The 25,319-nt window shown below is 35.5% G+C and overlaps 2 protein-coding genes across 3 annotated transcripts in view; both read right to left on the minus strand.

Annotated features, from left to right (window-relative positions):
* Window positions 1–3,334: 3,334 nt before the first annotated feature.
* LOC142335097 (zinc finger protein 330 homolog) lies at window positions 3,335–5,508 on the minus strand. Its single transcript, XM_075383445.1, has 3 exons — window positions 5,199–5,508; window positions 4,345–4,542; window positions 3,335–3,805 (listed from the first exon to the last, which is right to left on the minus strand). Exons 1-3 carry the CDS (start codon window positions 5,478–5,480, stop codon window positions 3,407–3,409), a joined length of 879 nt encoding a protein of 292 aa, XP_075239560.1. The 5' UTR covers window positions 5,481–5,508; the 3' UTR covers window positions 3,335–3,406.
* Window positions 5,509–11,265: 5,757 nt separating this feature from the next.
* Window positions 11,266–25,319, minus strand: part of LOC142356079 (histone-lysine N-methyltransferase SETDB1-B-like) — a 67,607-nt gene continuing 53,553 nt past the window's right edge. For both annotated transcript variants that reach the window (XM_075408060.1, XM_075408055.1), the window contains exons 13-18: window positions 23,955–24,166; window positions 22,873–23,192; window positions 22,259–22,344; window positions 21,828–21,919; window positions 21,371–21,416; window positions 11,266–11,610 (exon numbers count right to left, since the gene is read on the minus strand). In XM_075408060.1, the coding sequence (XP_075264175.1) occupies window positions 11,539–11,610; window positions 21,371–21,416; window positions 21,828–21,919; window positions 22,259–22,344; window positions 22,873–23,192; window positions 23,955–24,166 (828 nt within the window). In that variant the 3' untranslated portion in view covers window positions 11,266–11,538. The remainder of the gene's footprint in view (window positions 11,611–21,370; window positions 21,417–21,827; window positions 21,920–22,258; window positions 22,345–22,872; window positions 23,193–23,954; window positions 24,167–25,319) is intronic.

The raw sequence follows: 25,319 nt of genomic DNA on the forward strand, positions 1-25,319 counted from the left end.
AACAATCCCCAGTTACGAAGCGTGTGACATAAATTTCAAAACATAGCCGGCAGATTGCCGGATAATAGCCGCGACAGACGCTTGTGGCCTTCGATGCATTGCAACAACTAAAGAACTAAGATAGACAGATTAACCACTAGCCCTTTAAAAGATCACTAGACTTTTTGGTTAGATTCGGACTGTCATTTTTATGAGACACATACGCTCTATATGAAAAAATCCCAAAAAGAGCTTTTTCAAAATTAATATTTGAAATCAAAAACTCAAGACCCTAATGCTAAGAATTAGGGTATATACGTTTGACACTACTTAGATGCACACTATTGATCTTTATCTAGTAAATGTTCATAAAAATTAAGTTCATTTAAGCGAGTTTAGAAGTCATTTATTGAGTGATGTAGATCACGCATTTGACCTTAAAAAAATGACGTAAAGAAATTTTAACTGCAAATCAGTAGAAATTACCGAAAATAACTTCCAAGAAGTTAGGTCACATTTCTAGACCTAGAATGGACTAAACAAAAACCAGACCTAGAATAGACTATGAATGAATTGGGAAGACCATTTCCAAAAAAAATCAGATACGAAAAATTAAAAAAAAAAACAATTTCAAAATAGCGCATGTGATTAAAAAACCACAAACCACTAGAGAGAACGAGAAATTTGGTCCAAACGAAAAACTACGCCTAGAATGAATTATGAATGGATTGGGAGAACCATTTAAGAAAATCCGATTCAAAAAAATCGAAAACAGTAAAAATCAAAATGAAATTGCCGCACGTGAACAAAATCACTAGGGAGAAACCGAATTTTTGTTCAAACACCGTTTTCTCACTACTTAAAAATCAGAGCACAAATATTTCACGCCACAAAACGCCTTAATTTTTGGCTCCGCTCCACTTCCTGTTTCGACGTGACCAAAATCACTACTCCAATTCGACTTCAAAAATCATGAAAATGTGTGAACAATCTAACACTAATCCGGAAGAATTTCGGAAATGACACGACAGAGAAAACTAACGCCCCTAACTAACATAAAGCTTACCCTACTGAATGACCACAATACCTAACACTGCTTATCTTGAATAATATTAATTACTATAAAACAAGAACATGAAAAAGAACAATGAAATATCGGACCAGAAAAGACGATAAAGCATGTGATAAAAATTTCACTGAGTTGCAAGTTTAAAAAAAAACAACTTTTGACAAGAACAAATGTGATACCTTTAGTTTTTATTCGTTAACCCACTGCAAACAGAGAAAAAAACGAGAGAAAATGGAGATAAGAGATAGGAAATGAACAAAACCAAAAATCTTCTATGTAAGATTGAAACAAAATTAGGCCACAAAGTATGGATCAACTGCCGTTATGCTGAAACCAAATCATTATTTTAACATAAACTTTTAATACTTCTGCTCAAGCGTCCACCAATCCAAAAAAAGCGTCGATATAGCAAAGTAAAAAAAACGAAGAACGAAAAAAAGAAAGTTAGAAATTTGTAAAATCTGTTATTGAGAAGCGCGTTAAATAAATTCCAAAACATCTCTAGATAAGTTCCTATTAAAAACTACAATAGTAAAAAGTAGCAAAAATCACACAATCAGAACATTTCATCGAAAATTATCAAAAAAAAAAAACGAAATTTCGCTGGAACCTGCATAGAAAAAACTCAATTATCTCTACCAAAACCACTCAAAATAAAATCAAAACCATGAACATGCTGGAAAAAAACAACTAATTTGTACTATAGGCATCCCAAATGCAGAAAAACTTAAGAATACAAAAAGCATTCAAAAACAACTTGGAACAAAATCTAAAATAAAATTAAAAATTTTTTATTTCAATTTTTTATTTCAAGAGCACATAAAGCCAAAAAACGCTCACTGCAGCAAATAAAGTATTGCAAAGCTTATAAAACAATAAGCAAGTAAAATAGGCTAAGAAACTTTTCTTAGATTACAAAAAACGGAAACAGCAAAAAATTAAGAAAAACAAAATTTCTCAACTTCTTGTAATTTTTCTGAACAAAAAAAATCGTTTATTACCGATAAAACTCTTATCACTTGGTATATAAAAACTCCATAACTAACGTGCGTCTATTCAAAGCCCCTACAAAACAATAAAACAAAAGAAAAGCGAAAAATTGCCAAAATTCGACTAAAATTCAGCAAAACAGCTGAAAAACCTGCAAAATTATATAAAATTCATATTAAAGACCAGAGACCAACACACACCAACATCAAAACAATCCTTAAAAAAATATAATATCATAATCAAACTTCTAAACCGAAAAATAAAAAACAGTTGTAAAAAGCCGTACGTGAACACAAAATTTTGCTCGATTACAGAAAATTTTTTCACTTCTCAATTTCTCGCTCTCTCGAGAATAGCGGAATGAACAAAGAACCACTCCTTTTTCGCTGCACTCTTCAATTTTGCTCAGCATCCAAACCACTCCAAAAATTTTCACGCGTTTCATGTCCTGCTTCAAAATTCACTCCAACGAAAGTGATTAAAAAAGGACTTCTCCAACTCCTCCTCTTCGAGTCTTAAAAAAGTTAGCGCCCCAAAACAATTCAAATTCTTCAAATTTTAAAAACCAGGATGTCCTTATTAATAGCCTCTATCGCCTCGTGACTATTCAACATACCCGGCAGATTGCCGGAAAATAGCCGCCGTTGATTCCCATAATCAAGAATGGAAATGAAAGAAGAGAAAAAACAACTGAAAACAAGGATTTTTTTACACAAACAATTTTTAAATGCGAACTATTTTGATGTCATTTTGGGGCTGGACATACTCCTGTTTCGTAGTGAGACAACACAGGGGCTAATATCAATACCAATAAGCATTAGAGATGATAACTAAGAAAAAAGTTCGAGTAACGGGCATCTAAAATTGGTCTTTATGGGTTTATCCCGTTTCTCTTTCGCTTTTTGATACCGACTCTGTTTATTTTGGATTGCTTTGCTGAGCAACTGCTGTCTAAAAACGCTTTTAGCAGAGTGAGAAAAGAGTAAAACTATCCTAGAGAAGTCAAAAAGATTTCACACAAAATGTTGAACAAGCTGTTACTAAGGTAAAGCAAAAAATTTTCTATTCGACGGAGTAAAAAAAAATAGGAGCGCAATAATAGCCGGCTGAGAAGCTGAGGGCGGCTATTAACAATCAAAAGTTTTAGAAAAACTATCCACATTGCTCATTTGCATGCTAGATTGCGTGTTTTGGCGTTTTTCGAACGTTCGATTATTCCAACTTTATGGGACATACTATATTTGATATATTTAGTCGGACACAAATCTCAATCACTTTGCCTGGCTTCGAGCGGCATATGAAAAAAATTAATTCCAAAAACAATTGATAATACAATTTATTTCACCAAAATAAATAAACGGTCGAACCCTAATCCGAACATTCGTCCGATTCATCCGAGTAACCACCATCGGGATCATAATCCGAATCGTCATCGTCATCATAATTGTCTCCTGTAGCACCATTTTGACCTCTCCAAGAGGCAAAATTAGCATAAGAACTGCTTTGATACTCATCATCGTCGCTATCAACATCTGCCCCTTTGCGACCGTAGTCGTAATTCCTGGTCGACATTGAGAGATCCTTCGTTTCCTTAGTTTGGAACCCGCATTTTGGACATGGAATTGGTTGGTTCTTCTCGTACTTGACGCCTTTTCGTTTGACATGTTCGTCACAAAAACAGATCTTGCATCTGAGACAGGAGTACTGACCCAGTTTGTTACAAGACATGCACTTGAGGTTTTCTGCTTCTACTTTCTGACAAGAGGCCTAAAAAGAAAGAAGTCGAATAAATTTTCATACACGATTCCAGTTTCGCTAAATGAGAGTACGCCCGAGTTCACTTTCTTTTAAGGAAGTTTAACTTTGTACTCTATTGTGATATTGAATCAAGAATTCCAGAGTAAAACCCGGATGTTGTGTAGGTCAACTGTGGAGGTAGTAACAGACGCAGTTTGGACTCAAAATCAATTTTGTTCGGGCTTGATTTAGGTGATTTTTGTTCAAGCTCATTACTTGATAGTTGAGGCTATATGCAATCATTGTTCATTAGGGAAAAGTAGACGATTCGGATTAATGTTTTTGAGCTGTCGTCCAAGTTTCAGGGTCAAACATCCAACTTTTTTCGGAATAATTCAAAGTTCAAAACTTGAAGAAATTATTGAGTTTTCTTGGGGACTTTGGCATATCGGTAATACAGCATGCTTGAAATCATAATTTCAAACATTATCATATTCAATATTTTGAGCTGAATTTTAAGAGTAATTTAAGCAAATTAATATTTTAATGGTGCACTGCAGTGGTGTAACCTGATGTTCAAACTGGTCGTCTTCGCAGATGAAGTTTGAACAGAATGAGCACTTGAAAAGTCTGCCCCCGTGTGACCAAACTCCCCTATCACACTCCACACAGATTGCATCCAGAAGAGGACAGGCACACGCATGTGTTTGTAGACACTTCCTTCCGTGGCACACGAAAGCCTCACAAAAGTCACAAATGGCTCCGATCTAAACATTAATGGTATGTTTGCGTCACAGCTGTTGAACGCAACTGTTTTCTTAGCTTTAAATATAACTTATACTATCTTCATGATAGAGGGAGAAGGGAAAAATTTTTTCTTCTATTTTATTTTTTCTTCTTTGAATACTTTTCCTTTCGCAATGGGGTAAATAATACGTGGGGTCTTTTGACTCGTTTATCTGTCCCCTCCCGGTTAAATAATAACTTCCGCTTAAATGCGTATTAAACTAGGAGATAATTTTTTTAATTCAAAATTTAGTTGCTGGGGAGACTCAAATACTGAAAAAAATAGACTTATATTTGAACTGTTATCTATTATCATGCAATGTAAATCTGTACTATGTAAATCTTTTGTGTTATGTTCATGCATGACGACATTTCGGATAAATAAATTCTTTCCATCTTTAATAAAGTTTAAGTATTACTCGAATTTTTTTATTCGTCAGTTCTCAAGAACCTATTTGTTATTGAGCCTGGGCAGTGTTAATTAGGTCTTAGGACCTTGTCTACTGTCCTCTCCGATGACCATTCATGTTACGATTGTGATTTGCAAAACAAATTATACTTAGAGAATAATTTTGTAACATAATTTATCAGAAAAATATATTCTATCTATCCTTCTTTAATAAAGTAAGGCAAGTACCATTTGCATTCCGGTGGTGTAACTTCCAGCATGTTTGATCACACAATCGCCTGTTTTCATCATACATTTAGTCTTCCCACAATGAGCACACATTGGGAGTTTATTGATGGCACTGCAGAAATAGCAGAATGCTCTGTTTTTCTGCTTGTTACTACACTCGTGGCATTCGAACAGAGCATTGCATGGCTCATCAGCTAGGGGTCGTTCGACACATCTCAGCTCTTTTTGCCTCTCCTTCTGCTTCTCTGCCTTCTTTCTGGCACCTGTCTTCTTTTTCGGCATCTCTCATCTGAAATTCATGTACGTTATATAATCAGCTCAATACCCTAGCTTCCTAGGACACGATGTCGGGTCCTTCCCGTTAGTCTCTGAAGCTTAGTGGGCACGTTATGCATAGAACTCCACATTTCCGTATGATGTATACCTTGCTTGAGAGACGGGGCTATAATATCGTGGGTCAGGGGCAGTTGTAATGGGTAAGACAAAAAATCTAATGGCGAGACAAAACAATAATCAAGCTAAAAATCGAATAAAATGACTACCAGAACCCAAATAATTGCACTACTAAACATTAGAGCTTTCAGTTAGTTAATTTGCATTGATTTTCAATAACTGCTGATGTCCTCAATTCAAATTTATAAATTCAATTTTCAATGTGGTAAGGCATTAACAAGTCAGTGAAACACAAGGACAAACAACTAGCACCAAATGACGTCATGGGCAAAATCATTTCAATGAGCATCAGGCATGAATGAAAAAGAGATGCTGTTTAGGACAAAATACGAGAGAATGACAGTCATTTAATGGAGCTGAGGAAGTATAGAGCCACTAACGCACAAAACAGCTGTTAGTTCCTAGCGCTATTTGCCCCTCAAAAATAAATAAACCCATAAAGCACACGAACCTTCAGCTTGACTTCAGACGCAATTCGAAATGAACGCAATCACAAATGATCTCAGAAAATATCCGATAATTAGGTAATCACAGAGCTGAAGCATTGCAACAATTCTTGAAACAGACAAAAACAGCGTAAAAAAAACGAGATTCAAGGCGGCGAAAAAATTGCCTGGAGGTCCACTTTGTAGCCCTGAGTTCTTTAATCGTTGAACTTAAACAATTTTAGCATAGCCTATCACACCACTTTGGTCAGTGAAGGTGGGTTTTGTAACAGGGTGACTTTAACTGAACCATAAGTGTCTGATGAACGCGGTGGGCAAAGCCTGGTTATTGAAATACTCATAATTACTTGGTTCTCGATACTCATGATTAGTGTACTGTCCTCTTCAACGGTTAGAATTTTTATTTCCTCTACCTCGGTAAATTACTCGTTTTCAATATATTTCTATTATTATTTGCTCGATAGTTGTTTCCTCTAAAATTATTTCGTCAGTTATCATTAAAAGTTCTTCCTCGACCTCTGTCCTGATGGTTTTCTGAACTAACTCCCTGTCCCTCAAACTCTCTGCTTAAATCACTAACTTCATTTTGCATAGACTCTTAAAATTGTGACAGTGCAAATACTAAGTTTTTGTTAATAGAGCTTGAGCTGACTTCATTGAAATCTGAGTCACCATATTCATCAATCCTACAAAACTTATTTATGGCGAACTGCTTCCTAGCTAGCAGACAAAGATCCTCAATTGTCTCAGCACCTACCAATGCGTGGGTTCGAAACTCACTACTGTCACCGTGTGGGTTCCAATAGATGTGTGGAGTATTTGTAGTGTTTTGTGGGCATCTATTGCCTGCAATTGTTGCACGTGTTATTGTGTTCAGCAGCTATAGATGGTGGATCGAGAACAGCTGCTCCAAGTGGACTGATAAATTATTAACTTAAATGATTTTTTTCTATAGTTTACAATAATATTCCGAATAGTAGCGTTAATGAAACATGAATTTAAGCAAACATTTCAACAACAATTAGTTTGTTCAAGTAGTGGTGACGTTCAATGTTTGCTTTAATCAGACAAGTGCAATGCGTCTTTAACTAGTTTTTCGGAGAAAAATAAACGAAATGTTCAGAATGATCCTTTATTGTTTAGACAACGTAACACTGGGTAGGCTTAGATAAGTAGCATTGCGGGGGGTTATCATTAACGTACACATTTTCAAAGATAAATTTGCCATGAGACAAGATAAATTATCGCATCTGCACTGCAGCGTAATGCCTTCGCACATTACAAGTTTGTTTCATTTATCGGAAACAGATCAAGCAAAAGATTGCACTAAAAACACCAGTAGAACGGAACACTCATTACGAACTTTATTTGAGTGCAATTAAAAACTTTTAGAAACCTAAAAAATGAGAAAAACCAGACGTGAGCTCATCTCAAGCAAAACATAGCCGGCTAATCGCCGGAAAACAACCACCGTTGACGCGCTTGATGTATATTGGGATTGAAACGGAAAAAAAGAGAAATTGACCGAAAATTTTTGTATCAAAAAGTGTTTTAATTTGGGGTGCAGTTTCACTTAGATTCGTAAGCTATTTTTAATTCAGCTGCTAAAATGAAGGCTATTAAGCTTAATACTAATATGAGCTAGCAATCGCTCTAATGAACTTTGATAACCTAATGCACTATGACTTAATGGCTTTATCGGTTTATACCGTTTCTTTTGATTTTGACTTTTTTTACTTTGACAGCATTCACATTGCGTAATTGAATGCGTGAAAGAATTTAAAATCCATTCAGTGGAAACCCTGAGTGAAGTAAGTCAGAACTTAAGCGTGAAAATCGTGACTTATATAAAAGGGAAAACGTGATCAAAAGGTAAAGCGAAAGATTCTCCGAAGATATCCCCATTCTTCCATGTACTGTAAAACTGCCCTCGAATGACCCTCAATTAGATTGAGGCATCCTCAACATCTGAATTTCTTTCTAAAAAGCGACAGTGTGCTAAAAAACCGATACTGTCAAACCAGACATCGATCAAGGTATTGTGCCTCAAAAAAAGAAGGCGATAACAATTGATCACAGAAAATATCCGATAATAGGTAATCACAAAAATGAAGCATTGCAACAATTCTTGAAATAGACAAAACAGCGTAAAAAGCGGCCCAAGGCGGCGAACAAATTGCCTGGAGGTCCACTTTGTAGCCCTAAGTTCTCTAATCATTGAACTTAAACAATTTTAGCATAGCCTATCACACCACTTTGGTCAGTGAAGGTGGGATTTGTGCCAGGGTGACTTTAACTGAACCATAAGTGTCTGATGAACGCGGTGGGTAAAGCCTGGTTATTCAAAGTTCTCATAATTAATTGTTCCTCGATACTCGTGATTAGTGTACTGTCCTCTTCAACGGTTAGAAATTTTATTTCCTCTACCTCGGTAATTTACTCGTTTTTAATATATTTCTTCTATTACTATTTCTTCGATAATTGTTTCCTCTGAAATTATTTCGTCAGTTATCATTAAAAGTTCATCCTTGACCTCTGTCCTGATGGTTTTTTGAACTAACTACCTGTCCCACAAACTCTCTGCTTAAATCACTAACTTCATTTTGCATAGACTCTTAAAATTGTGACAGTGCAAATACTAAGTTTTTGTTAATAGAGCTTGAGCTGACTTCATTGAAATCTGAGTCACCATATTCATCAATCCTACAAAACTTATTTATGGCGAACTGCTTCCTAGCTAGCAGACAAAGATCCTCAATTGTCTCAGCACCTACCAATGCGTGGGTTCGAAACCCACTACTGTCACCGTGTGGGTTCCAATAGATGTGTGGAGTATTTGTAGTGTTTTGTGGGCATCTATTGCCTGCAATTGTTGCACGTGTTATTGTGTTCAGCAGCTATAGATGGTGGATCGAGAACAGCTGCTCCAAGTGAATTTATAAATTATTAACTTAAATGATTTATTTCTATAGTTTAGAATATTATTCCGAATAGTAGCTTTAATGAAACAACTGGGTTTAAGCAAACATTTCAAAAACAGTTACTTTTCTCAAGTAGTGGTGAGGTTCAATGTTTGCTTTAATGAGACAAGAGCAATGCGTCCTTAACCAGTTTTTTGGAGAAAAACCAACGAAATGTTCAGAATGATCCTTTATTGTTTAGAACACGTCACACTGGTTAGGCTTAAATAAGTAGCATTGCGGGGGGTTATTATTAATGTCTACATTTCCAAAGAAAAAATTGCCGTGACACAAGATAAATTATCGCATCTGCACTGCAGCGTAATGACTTCGCACATTACAAATTTGTTTTATTTATCGGAAACAGATCAAGCAAAAGATTCCACTAAAAACACCAGTAGAACGGAACACTCATTACGAACTTCATTTGCGTGCAATTAAAATTATTCAGAAACCTAAAAAATGAGAAAAACCAAACGTGAACGCATCTCCAGCAAAACATAGCCGGCTAAACGCCGGAAAACAGCCACCGTTGACGCGCTTGATGTACATTGGGATTGAAACGGAAAAAAAAGAGAAATTGACCGAAAATTTTTGTAAAAAGTGTTTTAATTTGGGGTGCAGTTACACTTAGATTCGTAAGCTATTTTTAATTCAGCTGCTAAACTGAAGGCTATTAAGCTTAATACTAATGTCAGCTAGCAATCGCTCTAATGAACTTTGATAACCTAATGCACTATGACTTAATGGCTTTATCGGTTTATACCGTTTCCTTTGATTTTGACTTTTTTTACTTTGACAGCATTCACATTGCGTAATTGAATGCGTGAAAGAATTTAAAATCCATTCAGTGGAAACCCTGAGTGAAGTAAGTCAGAACTTAAGCGTGAAAATCGTGACTTATATAAAAAGGAAAACGTGATCAAAAGGTAAAGCGAATTTAAAAAAAGGAGAGCGCCTAAATAATAGCAGTTGAAAGGCCAACAGCCGCTACTAAACAATAAATTTTTAGGTCATTGCTCTATAGAATGACCACAAGAACTTCGCCTTCATCAGAGAGCGGAACTTTACATTGAACAGGTAAACGGGGCAAATTGCTCTAAAGACGGAAATTTGAAGTTGAATACCCTGTTCAATCATTTTTGTGAAGCGCAAACAGATTTAATGAGTTATATTAGATACTATTGTCAGAAAACCGCTGGCAAAGATTTGTAGATCAACAAACTTAAAACGCTTCTGAAAAGAATGAGATCCAAAAAAACTATAAAAAATAGCTACTACTTATTGTGATGTCTGCAACTGAGTTACACTTACGCATTATAAAGCTGCCCTCAAATGACCTTCATTTAGATTGAGATAATCACGAATTCTCCGAAGATATCCCTTTTTTTTCATGTACTGTAAAACTGCCCTCGAATGACCTTCAATTAGATTGAGGCATCCTTAGCATCTGAATTTTGTTGTAAAAAGCGACAGTGTGCTAAAAAACCGATACTGTCAAACTGGACATCGATCAAGGTATTCGTCAAAAAACTCTTCTGGAACCCCCTAGTTTTCATACTGCATGTCAATGGTTTCAATAAAAAAGGAAAGATGATTGTTTTGCAGTTTGGACATGAGACAGCAACTGTATGTCACGCAAAGATCAGCACACAATTTCAAAGAAAAAACGATCAATTTATGAAGAAAGCTGAAATTGATTAAAGGAAAAACAGAAAAACATTTTCATTAATGCAAAATTAGCAAATGAACGTTGCGTCTAAATTCATGGTCACTCTATTGTGCTCACGATTTCAGCTATCTGACAAACAGACCATATAATCAATTTGAATCCGAAAGACAAAAATAATATCACAAATTTAGAAAAAAAGGCCATAAATTGTGCATAAGAGGCAGGAACAACAAAAAATGAATACATCAGACAAAAATTACATGAAATTGCTTAAGTTCGTGAAGCCTATGTCCTCGCAAACAAGTTTACAGCACAAAAACCTACCCACTAAGCCAAACAAACACCAATAAAAGATAGAACTTTTGGTTTTCAAAAACTCAACGTTTCCTAAAAATGAAATGAATTAATAATTTGAAAAGGCTGTTAAAATTTCCATTCAAAATCATAGTCAAAAAGTTATCCATTAAAAAATGTTAAACTCAGCTTAGAAAAATGTTGAAATTCTCTCTCAGACCCATGAGTCATTATAAGACGAGTGTTCAACAAAAATAAATTCAAGGAATTCAAATTGATAAAAAAAGCAACAAGATGAGCAACATCATAAATTATTGCAGTCAACTTCAAATTTCAAGTCACGTGTAGGGGTATGGGCAGTCACAGTTGAAAATTAAATACTTTCAGAGGACGATAATAATTTTCATCTGAAATAGACAAAAAATGAAATAGGCAAAGCATGACCGAGTTCGGTTGGACATATTTGCTCCGCTTATAGGCTTCAAACCGTTGCTACTGTTGACAAGTGAAGGCGATTATAGAATCCGTTTTTGGCACGACGGTGCTCCACAGTGACAATAGATCACTTTTCCTTCCACTGAATCCACCTAAAACGTCAAGAAAATTGAATTACAGTTAAATATGGACAGGTTAAAAGACCAAATATTATTTAATAATTTGGCGGCTAGAGCTAGTAAAATCAATTTTGACGGAGTCGTATAATTTACAAAGATTTTAAAAATACACAATAGTTTTACGTAGTTACACAGATTAAGAAATACACAATAGTTCATGAAAACTGAATCAATCCTAGAAGCAACGTTTTTATTTTTTGTTTTCGGGGGAAAAGCTCGAAATTTGCAAAAAAAAATCAGATTCAAACACGCTAAGGACTTTAAGAGCCAAAAAAAGAATATCTGACCCATGAACAGATATTCAATTCAATGCTCATTTAATCTAACAGGATGAAAAAAAAAATTCACAGGGTTTCCAAAATTTCTCACAGTAACACGTTTATAAATATTAACTCCAAAATAGCCTTTTTCGTCTAAAGAGTTTAAGTTAAAGGTCAGATCAAAACGTTTCTGCAACTGACATTTAATTGGTTATATATTGCTGATCAGTTCAAATAAAATTTGGAGGGACACCCAAACAAATTTTAATATTATCAGACGGAAAGGAAGTGGAATCAACTATTCAACTGATCTAATCCGATTTAGAATTATAATTCTCACTGGATGCAGCGGAGGGCGAGAATTGTCGTTTTTGACAAAAAATTAAAATTGAGGTTGAAGTTTGTCGAAGTATCAAATTTTCTGCGTTCTATCACAGAGTTTTTTCACTTAATGTTCATCAATAGTAGTCCACTAGTTCAACAATTAACATACCCGGCAGATTGCCGGAAAATAGCCGCCGTTGATTCCAATAAGCACGATTGGGATTGAAAGCACAGAAGATATTGAAAAAAGAATTTTGTACAAAAACATTTTGTAAGTCCGATTTATTTTGATGGCATTTCGTAGTTGAACATACTTCTGTTTCTTAGAGAGATGCTACAGGGGCTACTATCAATACCAATAGGCATTAGATATGGCAACTAAGACATATAGGAACGACGTTCAAATAGCGGGCATCTAAAATTGGGCTTTATGGGTTTATCCCGTTTCTATTTCTGAGTTTGATTTTTTTTATACTGACTCTGTTCATTTTGAATTGTTTTGCTGAGCAACTGATGTTCAAAATCACTTTTAGCAGAATGAGAGAAGAGAGAAACTAGCCCAGAGAAGTCAAAAAGATATCACGTAAAATGTTGAAAAAGCGGCAAAATGAGGTAAAGCGAAACATTTTTTTATTCGACGAAGTAAAAAAACATAGCAGGACAAGTCCTGACGTACAATTCAAAGAATTTTCATTGACTAAACAAAAAACTAGACACAGAACGGACTGTGAGTGAATTGGGAAAACAATTAACAAAAAAATCTGATCCAAAAAATTTAAAAAAAAAAGTAAAAACCAAAGTGAAATTGCCGCATGTGAACACAAAACCACCAGCGAGAAAGCAAATTTTTGTTCGAACACCGATTTCTCACTCTACTTCAGAATTAGAGCGATGAAATTTCACGCCGCAGAACCACTCGCTTTATCGCTCCACTTCATGTCTCGGCGTGACCAAAATCACTACTCCAATGTCAAAAATCATGAAAATGTGTGAACAGATTTAAAAAAGACAGCGCCCCAATACACTTCAAATTCTTTGAATTGTAAAAAACAGAAGCGCTAAAATAGCCGGCTGAGAAGATGAGGGCGGCTATTAATAAGTTGATCAAATTCGGTAAGACAGAAAAAATCAATAAACTTTTGCCGAAACTCGTTCGTAAAAATGTAGCCAAACATAAGCGACCAATATTGGACAAACTGACGTCATCTAGGTTCTATTTCAACCATCCTCGTCAGGAGGATGGTAGTAGAAGCAGGGCAATCGCAGGCAGGCTTTCAAAAAATATTATAGCGTAGGCATTATTGTTTGTAACCGCAAAATTATAAGGGCAAAAAAGTAACCAATTTTGCCACAATTTTCATCTGACTTTTAGCGAAAAAAAAATGCTACCACTCGAGTTTAGCAGCCTAAAGTAGTGACTGAGAGCAAAGAGTGATTTAAAATTCAAAAACTCGACAAGTCACTCAACGATTCAAAAAGCGCAGCAAAAATTTTTATAGACACTTCAAAAATTGCCTCAAACTTTGTGCGAGACCAATTACAGAGCGTATGAACTTCTTTTACTGCTCATGAGTCTTCAAATATTTTTTTTGAAAACAACCATATAGCGATGAAAATTTGATAACAGCTTAAAAATCTATGCAATTACTGATTTTGCAAAAATGTATCTATAGAATTCTTGATTGATAATGAACGATAAACCACAGTACTTAAATTGACTTGATAGAGAAGTCTCATCACGCAAAACTCATGATAATGGATTAAATTTTGAAAGAAATTTTTCTTGCAGTTTTACAGTTGGTGGTAAGATCATGAATCAAGATCTGAAAGGTTGTGCAGCAGTTCAACTGAAGAACATTGTTGAGCAACTGTTGAGCATCAATGAGCAACCTTACTTTGAACAACCTTGTGCGAAACAATGACAGCAAACCAAAAAAGAGGAAAGGACTGAAGAAATTGGCAAAAAATTTTTCGAGTCATTGGCGTCGACGTGAATAAAACCACGCAAATACATGCCAAAATCCTTAGCAACAGCTTACAACAAAAACTAAAAAGGCATAATCTATACTCTCGCAAATCTAATGGCTAAAAAGGCACAATAGAACTGCAAAAAAGCAACATTCACAAATGGACAAAATTTTCGAGAACAAAAAGGTATCTCCCTCAGTAGAAACATTAGCGAAAAGTTGAGGAAACCAATTGACAAAAAATACGCCATACAAGTAAGCAAATAAGATTGTTGCCAAAAAATTAAAACGGTTATTTTTGATATTGCGCAACATGACCACACAAAAACACCACAAAACATGCACGACTCAAAAAACCAACCAATTACTCTTAGAAAACAAGTAGTATCAAAATAAAAATTCATCGCAAGCAACAAAAGATTTACCTACGTCTCATTACAAACCGATTAAAACAGTCATGTGATAAGACAACAAAAATTACAATCAAATCTCGCCAAAAATCAAGTTCACTAATAATTTTTGAAACCAATAGAGTTGAAGTTATAAAAAGCGTTTGATACGAACTGAAGCAATTACTGCCATCAAATAAAACCTTATACCCAACCGATGAGATATGATATTATGCGATAAGACAGTAAAGAATGCAAAAAAAAAATACGAGCAATACTCGCAAAAGCATTCGCTTTAAATTGAAAGTATTTTGACCAACTAAGGCTCATTAAGCAACCGACGAGACCGTGCATTGATGAGATTAAAAGAAGTCAATAAAATGCACAACAAAACTCGCAACACTAAAAAATTAGATAAATTCTGAAAAAGAACAAGTGTCAAACCCATTAAAACAAGCTTTAAAAAACAATTAATAAAATCCTCATTATCAACCAATGATACCTGTCCTTTATGAGATTAAACTAGAAGACAACAAAAAATACGACCAACACAAGCAAATAATAACGAATAATTCTTTTTGAAAACAAATGATTTCAAAGTCATGAAAACCACTAGCCTGAACTCGAACAGCTAATTACATTTTTTGATGCCTTCTTACTAACCAAAGAGATTTGTCAATAATGATACTAAAGGATAAGACACCAGAAAACGGACAGAAATCATACATTCACTAATATTAATGACCGCAATATGACTTCATTGTCTAGAAGAAGCCAAAAAAGTGTGAACAGATCTTAAAGAAACACAGCGCACCAATACAATTAAAATTCTTTCCATTGCAAAAAAAACATAGCTGAAGACTCCGGAATCGATTCCCAAATAAAATTCGCACATGTCTGAACTACATGTCAATCACTAATTGGAAAAAAAATAGTTTTTCTGATTTTAACTGATCCTTTTTACTATTCAATTATATTTAAAAGAACGAGAAAACTCAAAATTTTGAAATTTCAATTCAATTAACATAACCGACTAACGTCGGGCGAATTGCTCTCAAACAACCGGCTGGCTTGGTCAGTAGCTAGCCACGGGGGTGCACCGGGGGCTGATGGGGGCAGCACTGGGTTGGGGGGGGGGGCAACAGCGCGGTGGGGGGGGGGGGTGGTGGAGGCAATAGTGGGGGTGGGGGGTCAACAAGGGGGGGGGGGGTGTCTCAACCTCTAAGAACAGCCCTTCACACCATAAGTATAAGTATGTCTCAAAAACAGTTTGAGCTGAAACACCCGAAAGGCTCTAACAGCACTTAATGACCGGTGCGCGCTACCTGTTTATCCCGTTTTTGAGGACGAAAAGTCAAAAGCGTCACACGAAAAACTGGTCAAGCGAAAAATCGCATAAAAAAGACCGACAGAACTAATATAATTGCTACAAACTTCGTTTGAGAGCAATTAATAATTGAAATTGAAAAGAACGAGAATACTCTTGCTGAAAACTCAAAAGTCTAACTATATTCACAAAAAACACTTTTCAAAGTCGAAAAGTAATTCACCCCACACAGCGCATGAACACAAAATTTCTCTCGCTCTGAAATTGTTAATTCTCACGAAAATTTTACTCACTTTTGCTTTTGGGTCAAAACTCTTTTAGTGTAAAAACCTACAGGAGGTTCCATGGCTCTTGAGGCTGCAGAAACTTAAAAAACGATAAAAACTTTTTTTTAAAGAACTTGCTGAAAAAAAAGCAAGTTTTATCAAAAAAAATTGCTAAAATGTGATAATAAAGTTGAAAACTACTCCATGGCAAATAAAAACTTTTCAGTAAATTTTTATAAAACCTTTAAAGAAGTTTTCTGGCCCCTGCGTCTGGGAAGACGTGAATAACGATAAATAAATGCAAAAAAAATAAAATTGCACGTTTTGTCAAAAACTACTTATATTAGTGCTGTTAAAATTTGAAACCATTCCACTGCCACTAAGGGGGGGGGGGTTGAAATAGGAGGGAGTCAAAAGTGCGAATGTATTCAACATCTATGAACCGCCCTTCACACAATAAGTACAAGTCTTTAAAACGAAAAGAGCACTAAATGCCCGACGAAAAGTCAAAAGCGTCACAGGAAAAATTGGTCAAGCGAAAAATCGCATAAAAAAAGACCGACAGGACTAATATAATTGCTACAAACTTCGTTTGAGAGCAATTAATAATTGAAATTGAAAAGAACGAGAATACTCTTGCTGAAAACTCAAAACTCTAACGTTAGCTTCCGAAGTTCATAAAATCATAAAATAGATTTAATATATTGATAATAATAAGAATTATAGTAGGAGTTAATTTAGCTCATAAAAAACATTTTGGTAGAAAAAAAATGGTAGAGTTAAAAGTATTTGAAAAGTACCCAAGGGATCAAAAAAATTGCTCAGTTAGAGCAAACTTGCTTACTTACCTACTTTTCTTGTCTATCTTTAGAAAACCGGTATGAACAAAAACACCACATCACATCATCTCTTATTTTGACTTTTGTTCAACAGATTGACCTAAACAGCTGTTTTCACAAGCGGCTTTTACTTTTTATCCTGTTTCACGACAACTCGACAAATTTAAAAAATGAAAGATCATCGTTACGACTCTTTGAATAGTAAAAATAGGGCCACTATAATAACCGGCTAAGATGAGGCCGGGTATTAAATATAGATGCTTATCAGTTGCTTCAAAAATGCGATTCAAATTTATAAAATGAACCAAAATTTTTGCATTTTTTAAAAATAAAACACTGAAAATTGCAATTATCTGATTATTTAAAAAAAACGAGAAAACTCTTCCTGAAAACTCAATTTTATTTAAAATTTTATTTCAATTTTATTTGAAATTGAAATTCAATTTTATTTAAAAGAACGGGAAAACTTTTCCTGAAAACTCAAAAGTCAATTATTGGCTTCTGAAGTTCAAAACGCTTCCAAACGTACATTAATAACGGTAAAAAAAATAACTCAAACAAAAACTGGCAAAATGGTTTTCTTTTGCTGAAAAAAAAACATTTAATCAACTTCAAATTCCATTCAATTCCACGCCAGAATCACAATGAATGACAGCAGAATCTCGGTTCCAAAATTTCCCGCCGAATTTATAAAGCGATCCCTCAACTTCACTTGTCTCTGTCTTTCCGAAATCATTAAGTACTTATAAAATTGAGTTTTGCCCAGGGCGGTGTCATAGCTATGGTGTTTACATGAGCTAGGGGGGCTACAAAATAAAGAACTGAAATTTGGAACATAAATTAAGTCGAAGACAGTAGAAGCTGCTAAAATCACTATTTTTTTTCAATCGTGTTTCTTTATTAGTTACTTTAACAATTACCTTGGTTAACATAAGGGGGGTTATCAATACAACAGATCAACAGTTTATGAATTTCATTTCATCAGCATTTATTTTTCCACAATCAGTGCTTTCAGTGTAATTTTAGAAAACAACAATTAGAAACCTTATCACATCAACTATCACAGATAAAGCACAATTATCAGATATGCACAATCTATTTTGCTGATTACCAACGTTTGAAGAAAAACTACAGATGAGAAAAGAGAAGCTTCTCCAGCATAAAAACCACAAAGAACAAGAATCAAATTAATTCCTTCACAAGATTGCCGTGAAATTCAAACATAACAGCGTTTTACATGACTTGGAAATGGATAAAATATTTTTAATTGAAGGAAAAATTAGAACTAAAAAAATAATTCGTCACTTTTCACAACCATTATCAACTAGCCAAAAGCTCATAATCTCAAACTTCAGTAAAAAAAGCTCTTAAAAAAGCTATGTAAAGGAAAACATAGCCCGCAGATTGCCGGAAAATAGCCGCGATAGACGCTTGTGGCCTACCATGAATTGAAACAACCAGAGAAATAATTGATAGATCCATCAGCTTTTTAATAGACCCTAAGACATTTGGGTTAGATTTGGACTGTCATTTTTATGAGACACATTTGCTCTACAAGGAAAAAGCCCTAATGGAACTTTTTCAAAATTAATATTCGATATTAAAACTCAAGACTTTATCACTCAGGAACAAGGGCATATAAGTTTGGCACTACTTAGATGCACACTATTGACCTTTAATTAGTAAATGTTCATAAAATTTAAAGTTCCAGTGAGTTCCATTTTTTCGTGAGATAAGTCAAACAATTCACCTAAAAGCAGAAATGACGTCACGAACACGACTTTTAACAGCAAAGCACTAGAAGTCACTGACGTCATTGAAAAAGTAAATTCCAAGAAGTCAGGGTAATACGAAACAAAAATCTTTTAGACGAAGTAAAAAAAATTAGGAGCGCTAAAATAGCCGCTTGAAATTGCTGACGCGGCTATTAAAAAACCTAATCGTCTTTACGACTGAAGGCGTGGTCAAATCTGAATATTCTGTATCGAACCATAGTCATTTTCTGTATCGAATCATAGTTCGATCCGACAGCTAATTTTTTTAACCTAATTAAATAACATTATGGGTCACTTTTAACCTCTTTTCAATTGTCAATTTGTGGCATAGCAACAAAATCGGCCAAAATTTTAATATATCAATTTAATACTAAGCAGCTTTGTGTAACAGTTTGCATCAGCGAACCTTGCAATAAGGTTACATACAAAAAATGACAACCTTTATTTCAAAAAGCGTTAAAATTTGCGAAGCCGTTTTCGTTAAATTAATTAAACTATACGAGATTCAGCTTCTAAACTGAAGGCTAATTGGTGTGCAGTTTTAGTTGAATTAAACAATTATACGGAATTCAGTTTCCGTGAAGAAGGCCATTGAGCTAAATTTAATAAAAATGTGCATTCGCTCTCGATAATTTTGAAAACCTGATGCATAATGACCTGGTTAGGTGTTTATAAATTTAACGCTTCTCTGGATTACTAACTTAACTAAACTAAACTTTTCTCTGGATTTTAAATTTACTTAAACGTAACCAAATTTACTTCTTTGTGCAAAATTGATAATGAATTCTAAAATCCATTCAATTGAAACAGCGAGGGGAGTACCTTAGAGGTCAAACGTGTGAAATTGTTACTTTAACATTATAAGCATAACTGAAGAAGGTCAAGTGAATTATTCCTAAACGACTGGCGAGCAGCTGGCTTCGTCAGTACCCAGCTACAGCTAAGGGAGGCTAGTATTAGCTTAATTGAAGGGGCATGGTGGCATGCGCCGTGGGCGTCACGGTCTGAAGGGACAGTGAGAGGAGGATCGCACTGGGTTACGGGTGGAAAAATTTGCAGGGGGGTGGGATGAGGGGGGGCGTTAATTGTGTTTAAGGGGGCTGATGTGTGTGGGGGAGGGGATTGGGTTTGGTGACCATCAATTCATGTTTCCAAAACAGTTTACGTGAATCGTACAAGTAGCGTCTAGTGAGTCCAAAAGCTCTTAAGAGAACTTTTAAGCCCTCCAGACCTGTTTACCTCATTATGGCGAAAGGCGAAAGAGGTGATTCCGTCAAGCAAAAATTTGAATAAAAAACATAGCCGGTAGAAAAACGGCAAAGATTCAGAGAGTCACTTAATATACTCCAAAACTAACCTTTTCTTAATCCGAAATAAGAAGAGAAAACATAGCTGGCAGATTGCCAGAAAACAGCCGCAATAGAATTGTAGATCGGCAGTCTAAAAAAAACAGTAAAAAGACAGACCAAAAAAATTCGTCTTTTCAGTGAAGGCTGATCTGTTATACTTTGATTAAAAATCTGTATAAGTTATTGCTGCCTCTATTAGCTGATCTCAAATAACCTTCATTTAGAGTGACACACACCCATTTGACCTTATCTCTTTGAATTAAAGTAAACAAAAGTCAATTTCAAAGTGAGGAAGTCATTTTTGAGAGTGAGGTAAGTCAAGTGTGACCAAAAATTTAATCACGCGCATGAACAAAAAAAACTCGCTCCACTAAGAGCGAAAAATGACGTCACACATGCAATTCAGTTGAAATTGCATGAACGAATTAACAAAAAGTGGCTGTGACGTCATATGGTCGTAACAAAAATCATGACGACGAAATAAAAAACATAGCAGGACAAGTCCTGACGTACAATTCAAAGAATTTTCTTTAACTAAACAAAAAACTAGACCTAGAAAGGACTATGAATGGATTGGGAAAACCATTTAGAAAAAAATTCGATCCAAAAAATCGAAAAAAAACAGAAAAAATCAAAGCGAAATTGCCGCATGTGAACAAAAAACCACTAGCGAGAAAGCGAATTTTTGTTCAAACACCGTTTTCTCACTCTTCTTTAAATTTAGAGCGAAAAAATTTCACGCCGCAAAACCACTCGCTTTTTCGCTCCATTTCCTGTTTCGGCGTGACCAAAATCACTACTCCAATTTGACTTCAAAAATCATGAAAATGTGTGAACAGATCTTAAAAAAAAAGACAGCGCCCCAATACAATTCAAATTCTTTGAATTGTAAAAAACCAAGAGAAGGCCAATAATAGCCCCAGCTATCGCTGTGCGGTTATTAATAAATAATTAGGGCCTAATAAAACTATAGAACTATTGAATTTGAGACACATTTTTTTTAAGAGAAGTTAGTGGTGGGGGTGGTAGGCAGTGGTTTTTGGGGGTAGAAAATGCTATTGGTGGGAGCCGGGGTGGGGTGAGGTATCGGAAGGGAGTAGGTATTGAGGGGTTGGGCTGGGGACTAATATAATTGGTATAAACGTCGTTGAGAACAATTTAACGGTCAGATGAAAACCGATAAGGCAAAAAACCCAATGTAAGGATACAATGGGGGCCCACTAATTGGAAACTTTACCTCATAGCCGTAGTCCCAGCCAAGCTCCGTTCCTGGAGCAATACACCTGAAATACAAAACAAATAATTTTTAGAGGTAAAATGAGGCCGAAATAGTCGATCGACAAATTAATTTATTTGAGTGAATTTATTTTCTCAAATTTATTTGAGTAACGTTTTATCGGTTATACAAGAATTCGAACAAACGGAAGTTCGTGTTTTAAAAAAATTCTTGAAAAACACGCAGTTTACTATTTAAAATTATTGGAGCTTCAAAGGGTATATATGAAAGATTTATATGAACTACAGTACGGAAAGCTATAAAAAAAACGTTTTTGGTATCAAATTAGCGTAACCATACACACTAGCACATTTTTTCAGTTGTAACAATAAATTGTTTCTTGGCCACTGCAATAATTGACATAAAAGATTGATTGAAGACTAAACACATATAACTCGAAAACAATTCGAAAACTTACTTTTCGCCGACGAAAAATCCAACGTAAGGGAAGCGTGGGTCATGATTGTCAACAAATACATTCTGAACAAAGAGGTTTGGCTCACAGGAGTGCTGAAACAAAGAAAGCGTCTTATAACTCACGATTTAAAAAACGCCTGTTTGATGCGGTTGTTCTATAACTATCAGTAAAGCGGAGTTACTAAACAACTGAAGACTTCAGTTTTAACAGTAGCTCTCGATGATGACGTTTGCTATCAAAGTAAATAGTTTTGCGCGACAACTCAGAGATGCAATATTTACATATAGTCAACTCCATCAATTCAGTACACCAAAAACAGGAAGAGAAACCAAATTCTGAACTTAACTCGATTAATTAGATTCAGTTTTAAGGATGCTATTCTTTTGGCTATCATATATTGTGTGATATTGAGCACAGAAGATTCCACTTACGTTGATGAAGCGACCAATATTTCCAGCTCTCATAGAATCCAGCACAAGAGGCGAATCCTCGTTGAAAATTGCCTTTCTCGTTTGCGCTGAAACCGATCAAGTTATCAATGTCAGGGAAAAAGATGTTCAAAATACGTTGACAAATTGGATTGTTTAAAAACAGCTACTAAACTAATAAGTACTATAACATTAAATGACCGTTGCATGCAATGCGTCAATGCATTAGAATAATCAGTGGCCTGGGTTCATGTCGATGAAGGCAAGCAATGAAGCTTCCTTTCGCACTATTTTGAGAACTAATTTGCATTATTTAAGCACAAACCGACTGACGTCGGACAAATTGGTGTCAAACGACAGGTGGGGGGGGGGGGGGGGTAATTAATTCAGGGGCCGCAGCCTAGATAAAATTTTTTTTGAGTGCAAAACATCAAACCACGGAGTGATTTGAACCCAGACCCCATCCACAAATACGGCAACTTGTAGTCTGTGCTTTCCCGCCTAAATTCGATAATGAGTACCAGCTGCTAGTGAACGCTACAATGCACCAGTTTGTTTCATACGGTCGTCAAAAAAACAAGCCAGTCAAAGAACAACAGCTGCCACCTAAAACTTACATTGATCTGATTCACTGAGCTCGTTGCTTCTTCTGGGAAATCGACCCCCCGCTCCTTTAATGATGACCCGACCAGGTTGTCCGCCAGAGATGTCATCGTTAGACCACGTCCTTTGAACACCAGAAGCTGATTCATCATCGTCATCAATCATAGCCTCGGCCATCAGACCATTGTCATCATCTTCGTCATCGTCACTCGCAGGTCTGATGTCTTCTTCGTCAATCAAACCTAAATCCTCAGTTGAAGATGCCAAGTTTACTACATTGAGTCTGTTTTCCACTGTAGAGCGCTCTTGCTGTTGTCTTCCAGGCGAAGATTTACTGAAACAAAGGACAGGGTCAATTTTAACTTAAGTCTAACTGTTGGGAAGCTGGAGTATCCAGAGCATTACATTCTTATTTATATGGACTAATAAATAAATGGAATGGCACATGAAGTATAGGTTACGTGACTCTGATGAAGGTACTGAGAAAATCTCGCATTAGTCGAGAACCGCGAAGCCGTTCGAGATTTTAGTCACATTTTCGAAATGACTTCATAAGAGTTACGTAACCCTGCTTCGAACAGAAACTTACAACCTGGCACTGTATATAAGAAAATCTCGTACTTCGAAATTAGCAACTGCGAGTTTTAAATGATGCATCTCTTAAAAGTCTGCAGGATGAGGTCTTCCGAACTCTTCTGAAATTGGTTTCCATTTTCTGATAATGAAATCACAGACCCGCTGATTTTTTCCGATTAGTTGGTTTGGCAGTACGAGCAAAACTGTTTACTAATACTGAGTATGATGCGAACGGTCCATTTATACTCAATATTGCCAACTGTTCATGAATACAACTGCCTTTTACGTCAACTGTCCATTGATAATTTCTACCAGTGGACTATTGACTTACTGAATAATATTTATGGATACATTCTCGGGCACTACAATAATTGGATACAAAATTCCACACCATAAATTTCGTTAGAACATACATGATTCTTTTTTTTAACTCCTACTAATGTGTTACACAGCTATTAACGTTAATTTCAACTGAAGTGAAATTCAGTTAAGTTAATTTAATCGAGTTAATTCTGGATACCGTTTATTAGCACCAGAAGATGACTCATCAATATTGGCTCGATTCCTCCGAATGAAGTCCTCATCGTCTTCGTCATCGTGTTCATAGGCATCCTCATCATCACTGAATCCCTCGTCATCTCCATTGTCATTGTCATCCACATTCTTCTGCTCATCCACTTGTTCCATAAAGTCCAAATTCATCAGATATGTGTCACCAGTCGCCATTGCACCCTTAAATAAACATCCCTCTTTCAAATTATGAGCATTACCAACTTTTTCAATCAAAATTAAATTATTTATGTTCATTAGCTTCACATGATTTTGAAAAACTCATCTGTTGCTTAGAAAGTGTTTTGAAATATAGTTATACTTGTCTATAGAACAAAGCTAACAGTCTCTCGGACACCAGTTTTATGACAACAGAAGTGAGTTCAATCTGTCAACGAACACCCAAACTGGGAAAAAAAGAGTACAGAAAAAAAAAGATACAGAAAACTGGGAAGAAAAAAGAGTACAGAAAAAGAGTAATGGTACTACAAGCTGCTGCTGCAAACTGTACGCAAAAATCAAACCTACAGAAATCATACAGCAACTAAGACTATTTGAAAATTTAAATTAACACGAATTACTAAATTCACTCCACACAAAAAAAAACAAAAACGATTGAAGCATTTCCGACCCATTTTAAAATACTGTACGAATATTCGTTGCTTGACTACAACGAAAAGACACAAACGATATCACTTTACACGATAACCAGGAATCATATGGTTAGCATGACTGATAAGGACCGATCATGATGTGCCGGAAAAAATAACCTGCCTTAAGGTAAATCAGACCATAGTAAAACCAAAATTTAAGAGCTGAAAATCTTGATGCGCTCTATGATAGCAAAAAGTTTCAATAATTGAGAAATCGAAAAAATATGTTTTAAGACGAAAAAGTTTTTCGACAAAAATTATACACAAATGGCAGATTGCCAGAAAATAGCTGCGATAGCTTTGCAAACTTTTTGTCTCAAAACACAAATGGAAGGTGACAATTTCTAAAAACAAACTCATGTCAAAAATCTGCGAGTTTTGATTTCAGAAACGACCCTCAAATAGCCTTCAATTGAATGGAGACAACCTCAAATTCTACAATTAAATTAAAGCTGTTTTGTGAGTGAGAAAACTCTTAAGGAGAGTTAACTCATTTGTGCCCACAAAGTTATCCACTCGCATGAAAAAAGACTTAATCTATTAACAGTTAAACATACTTGGCAGTTTGTCGGAAAATAGCCACCGTCAATTTTTGGAACCCACATTGGATTGAGAAAACATTGGGTTTGAAAGTGCCAACTTATTTATTTCATATTTAGGCATACCACTGTTCATTAACGAGT

This window comes from Convolutriloba macropyga, chromosome 2 (assembly GCF_964194025.1).
Source record: "Convolutriloba macropyga chromosome 2, txConMacr16.3, whole genome shotgun sequence".
Lineage (NCBI taxonomy): Eukaryota > Metazoa > Xenacoelomorpha > Acoela > Convolutidae > Convolutriloba > Convolutriloba macropyga.

What these genes read in the sequence shown, in the direction of transcription:
- LOC142335097 (XM_075383445.1), bottom strand. Translation starts at nt 5,480, where the DNA reads ATGCCGAAAAAGAAGACAGGTGCCAGAAAGAAGGCAGAGAAGCAGAAG. An exon ending in ACACCACCGGAATGCAAATG is followed by an intron (nt 4,543 to 5,198) that starts GTACTTGCCTTA and finishes ATTAATGTTTAG; the next exon opens with ATCGGAGCCATTTGTGACTT. An exon ending in ACGACCAGTTTGAACATCAG is followed by an intron (nt 3,806 to 4,344) that starts GTTACACCACTG and finishes CTTTCTTTTTAG; the next exon opens with GCCTCTTGTCAGAAAGTAGA.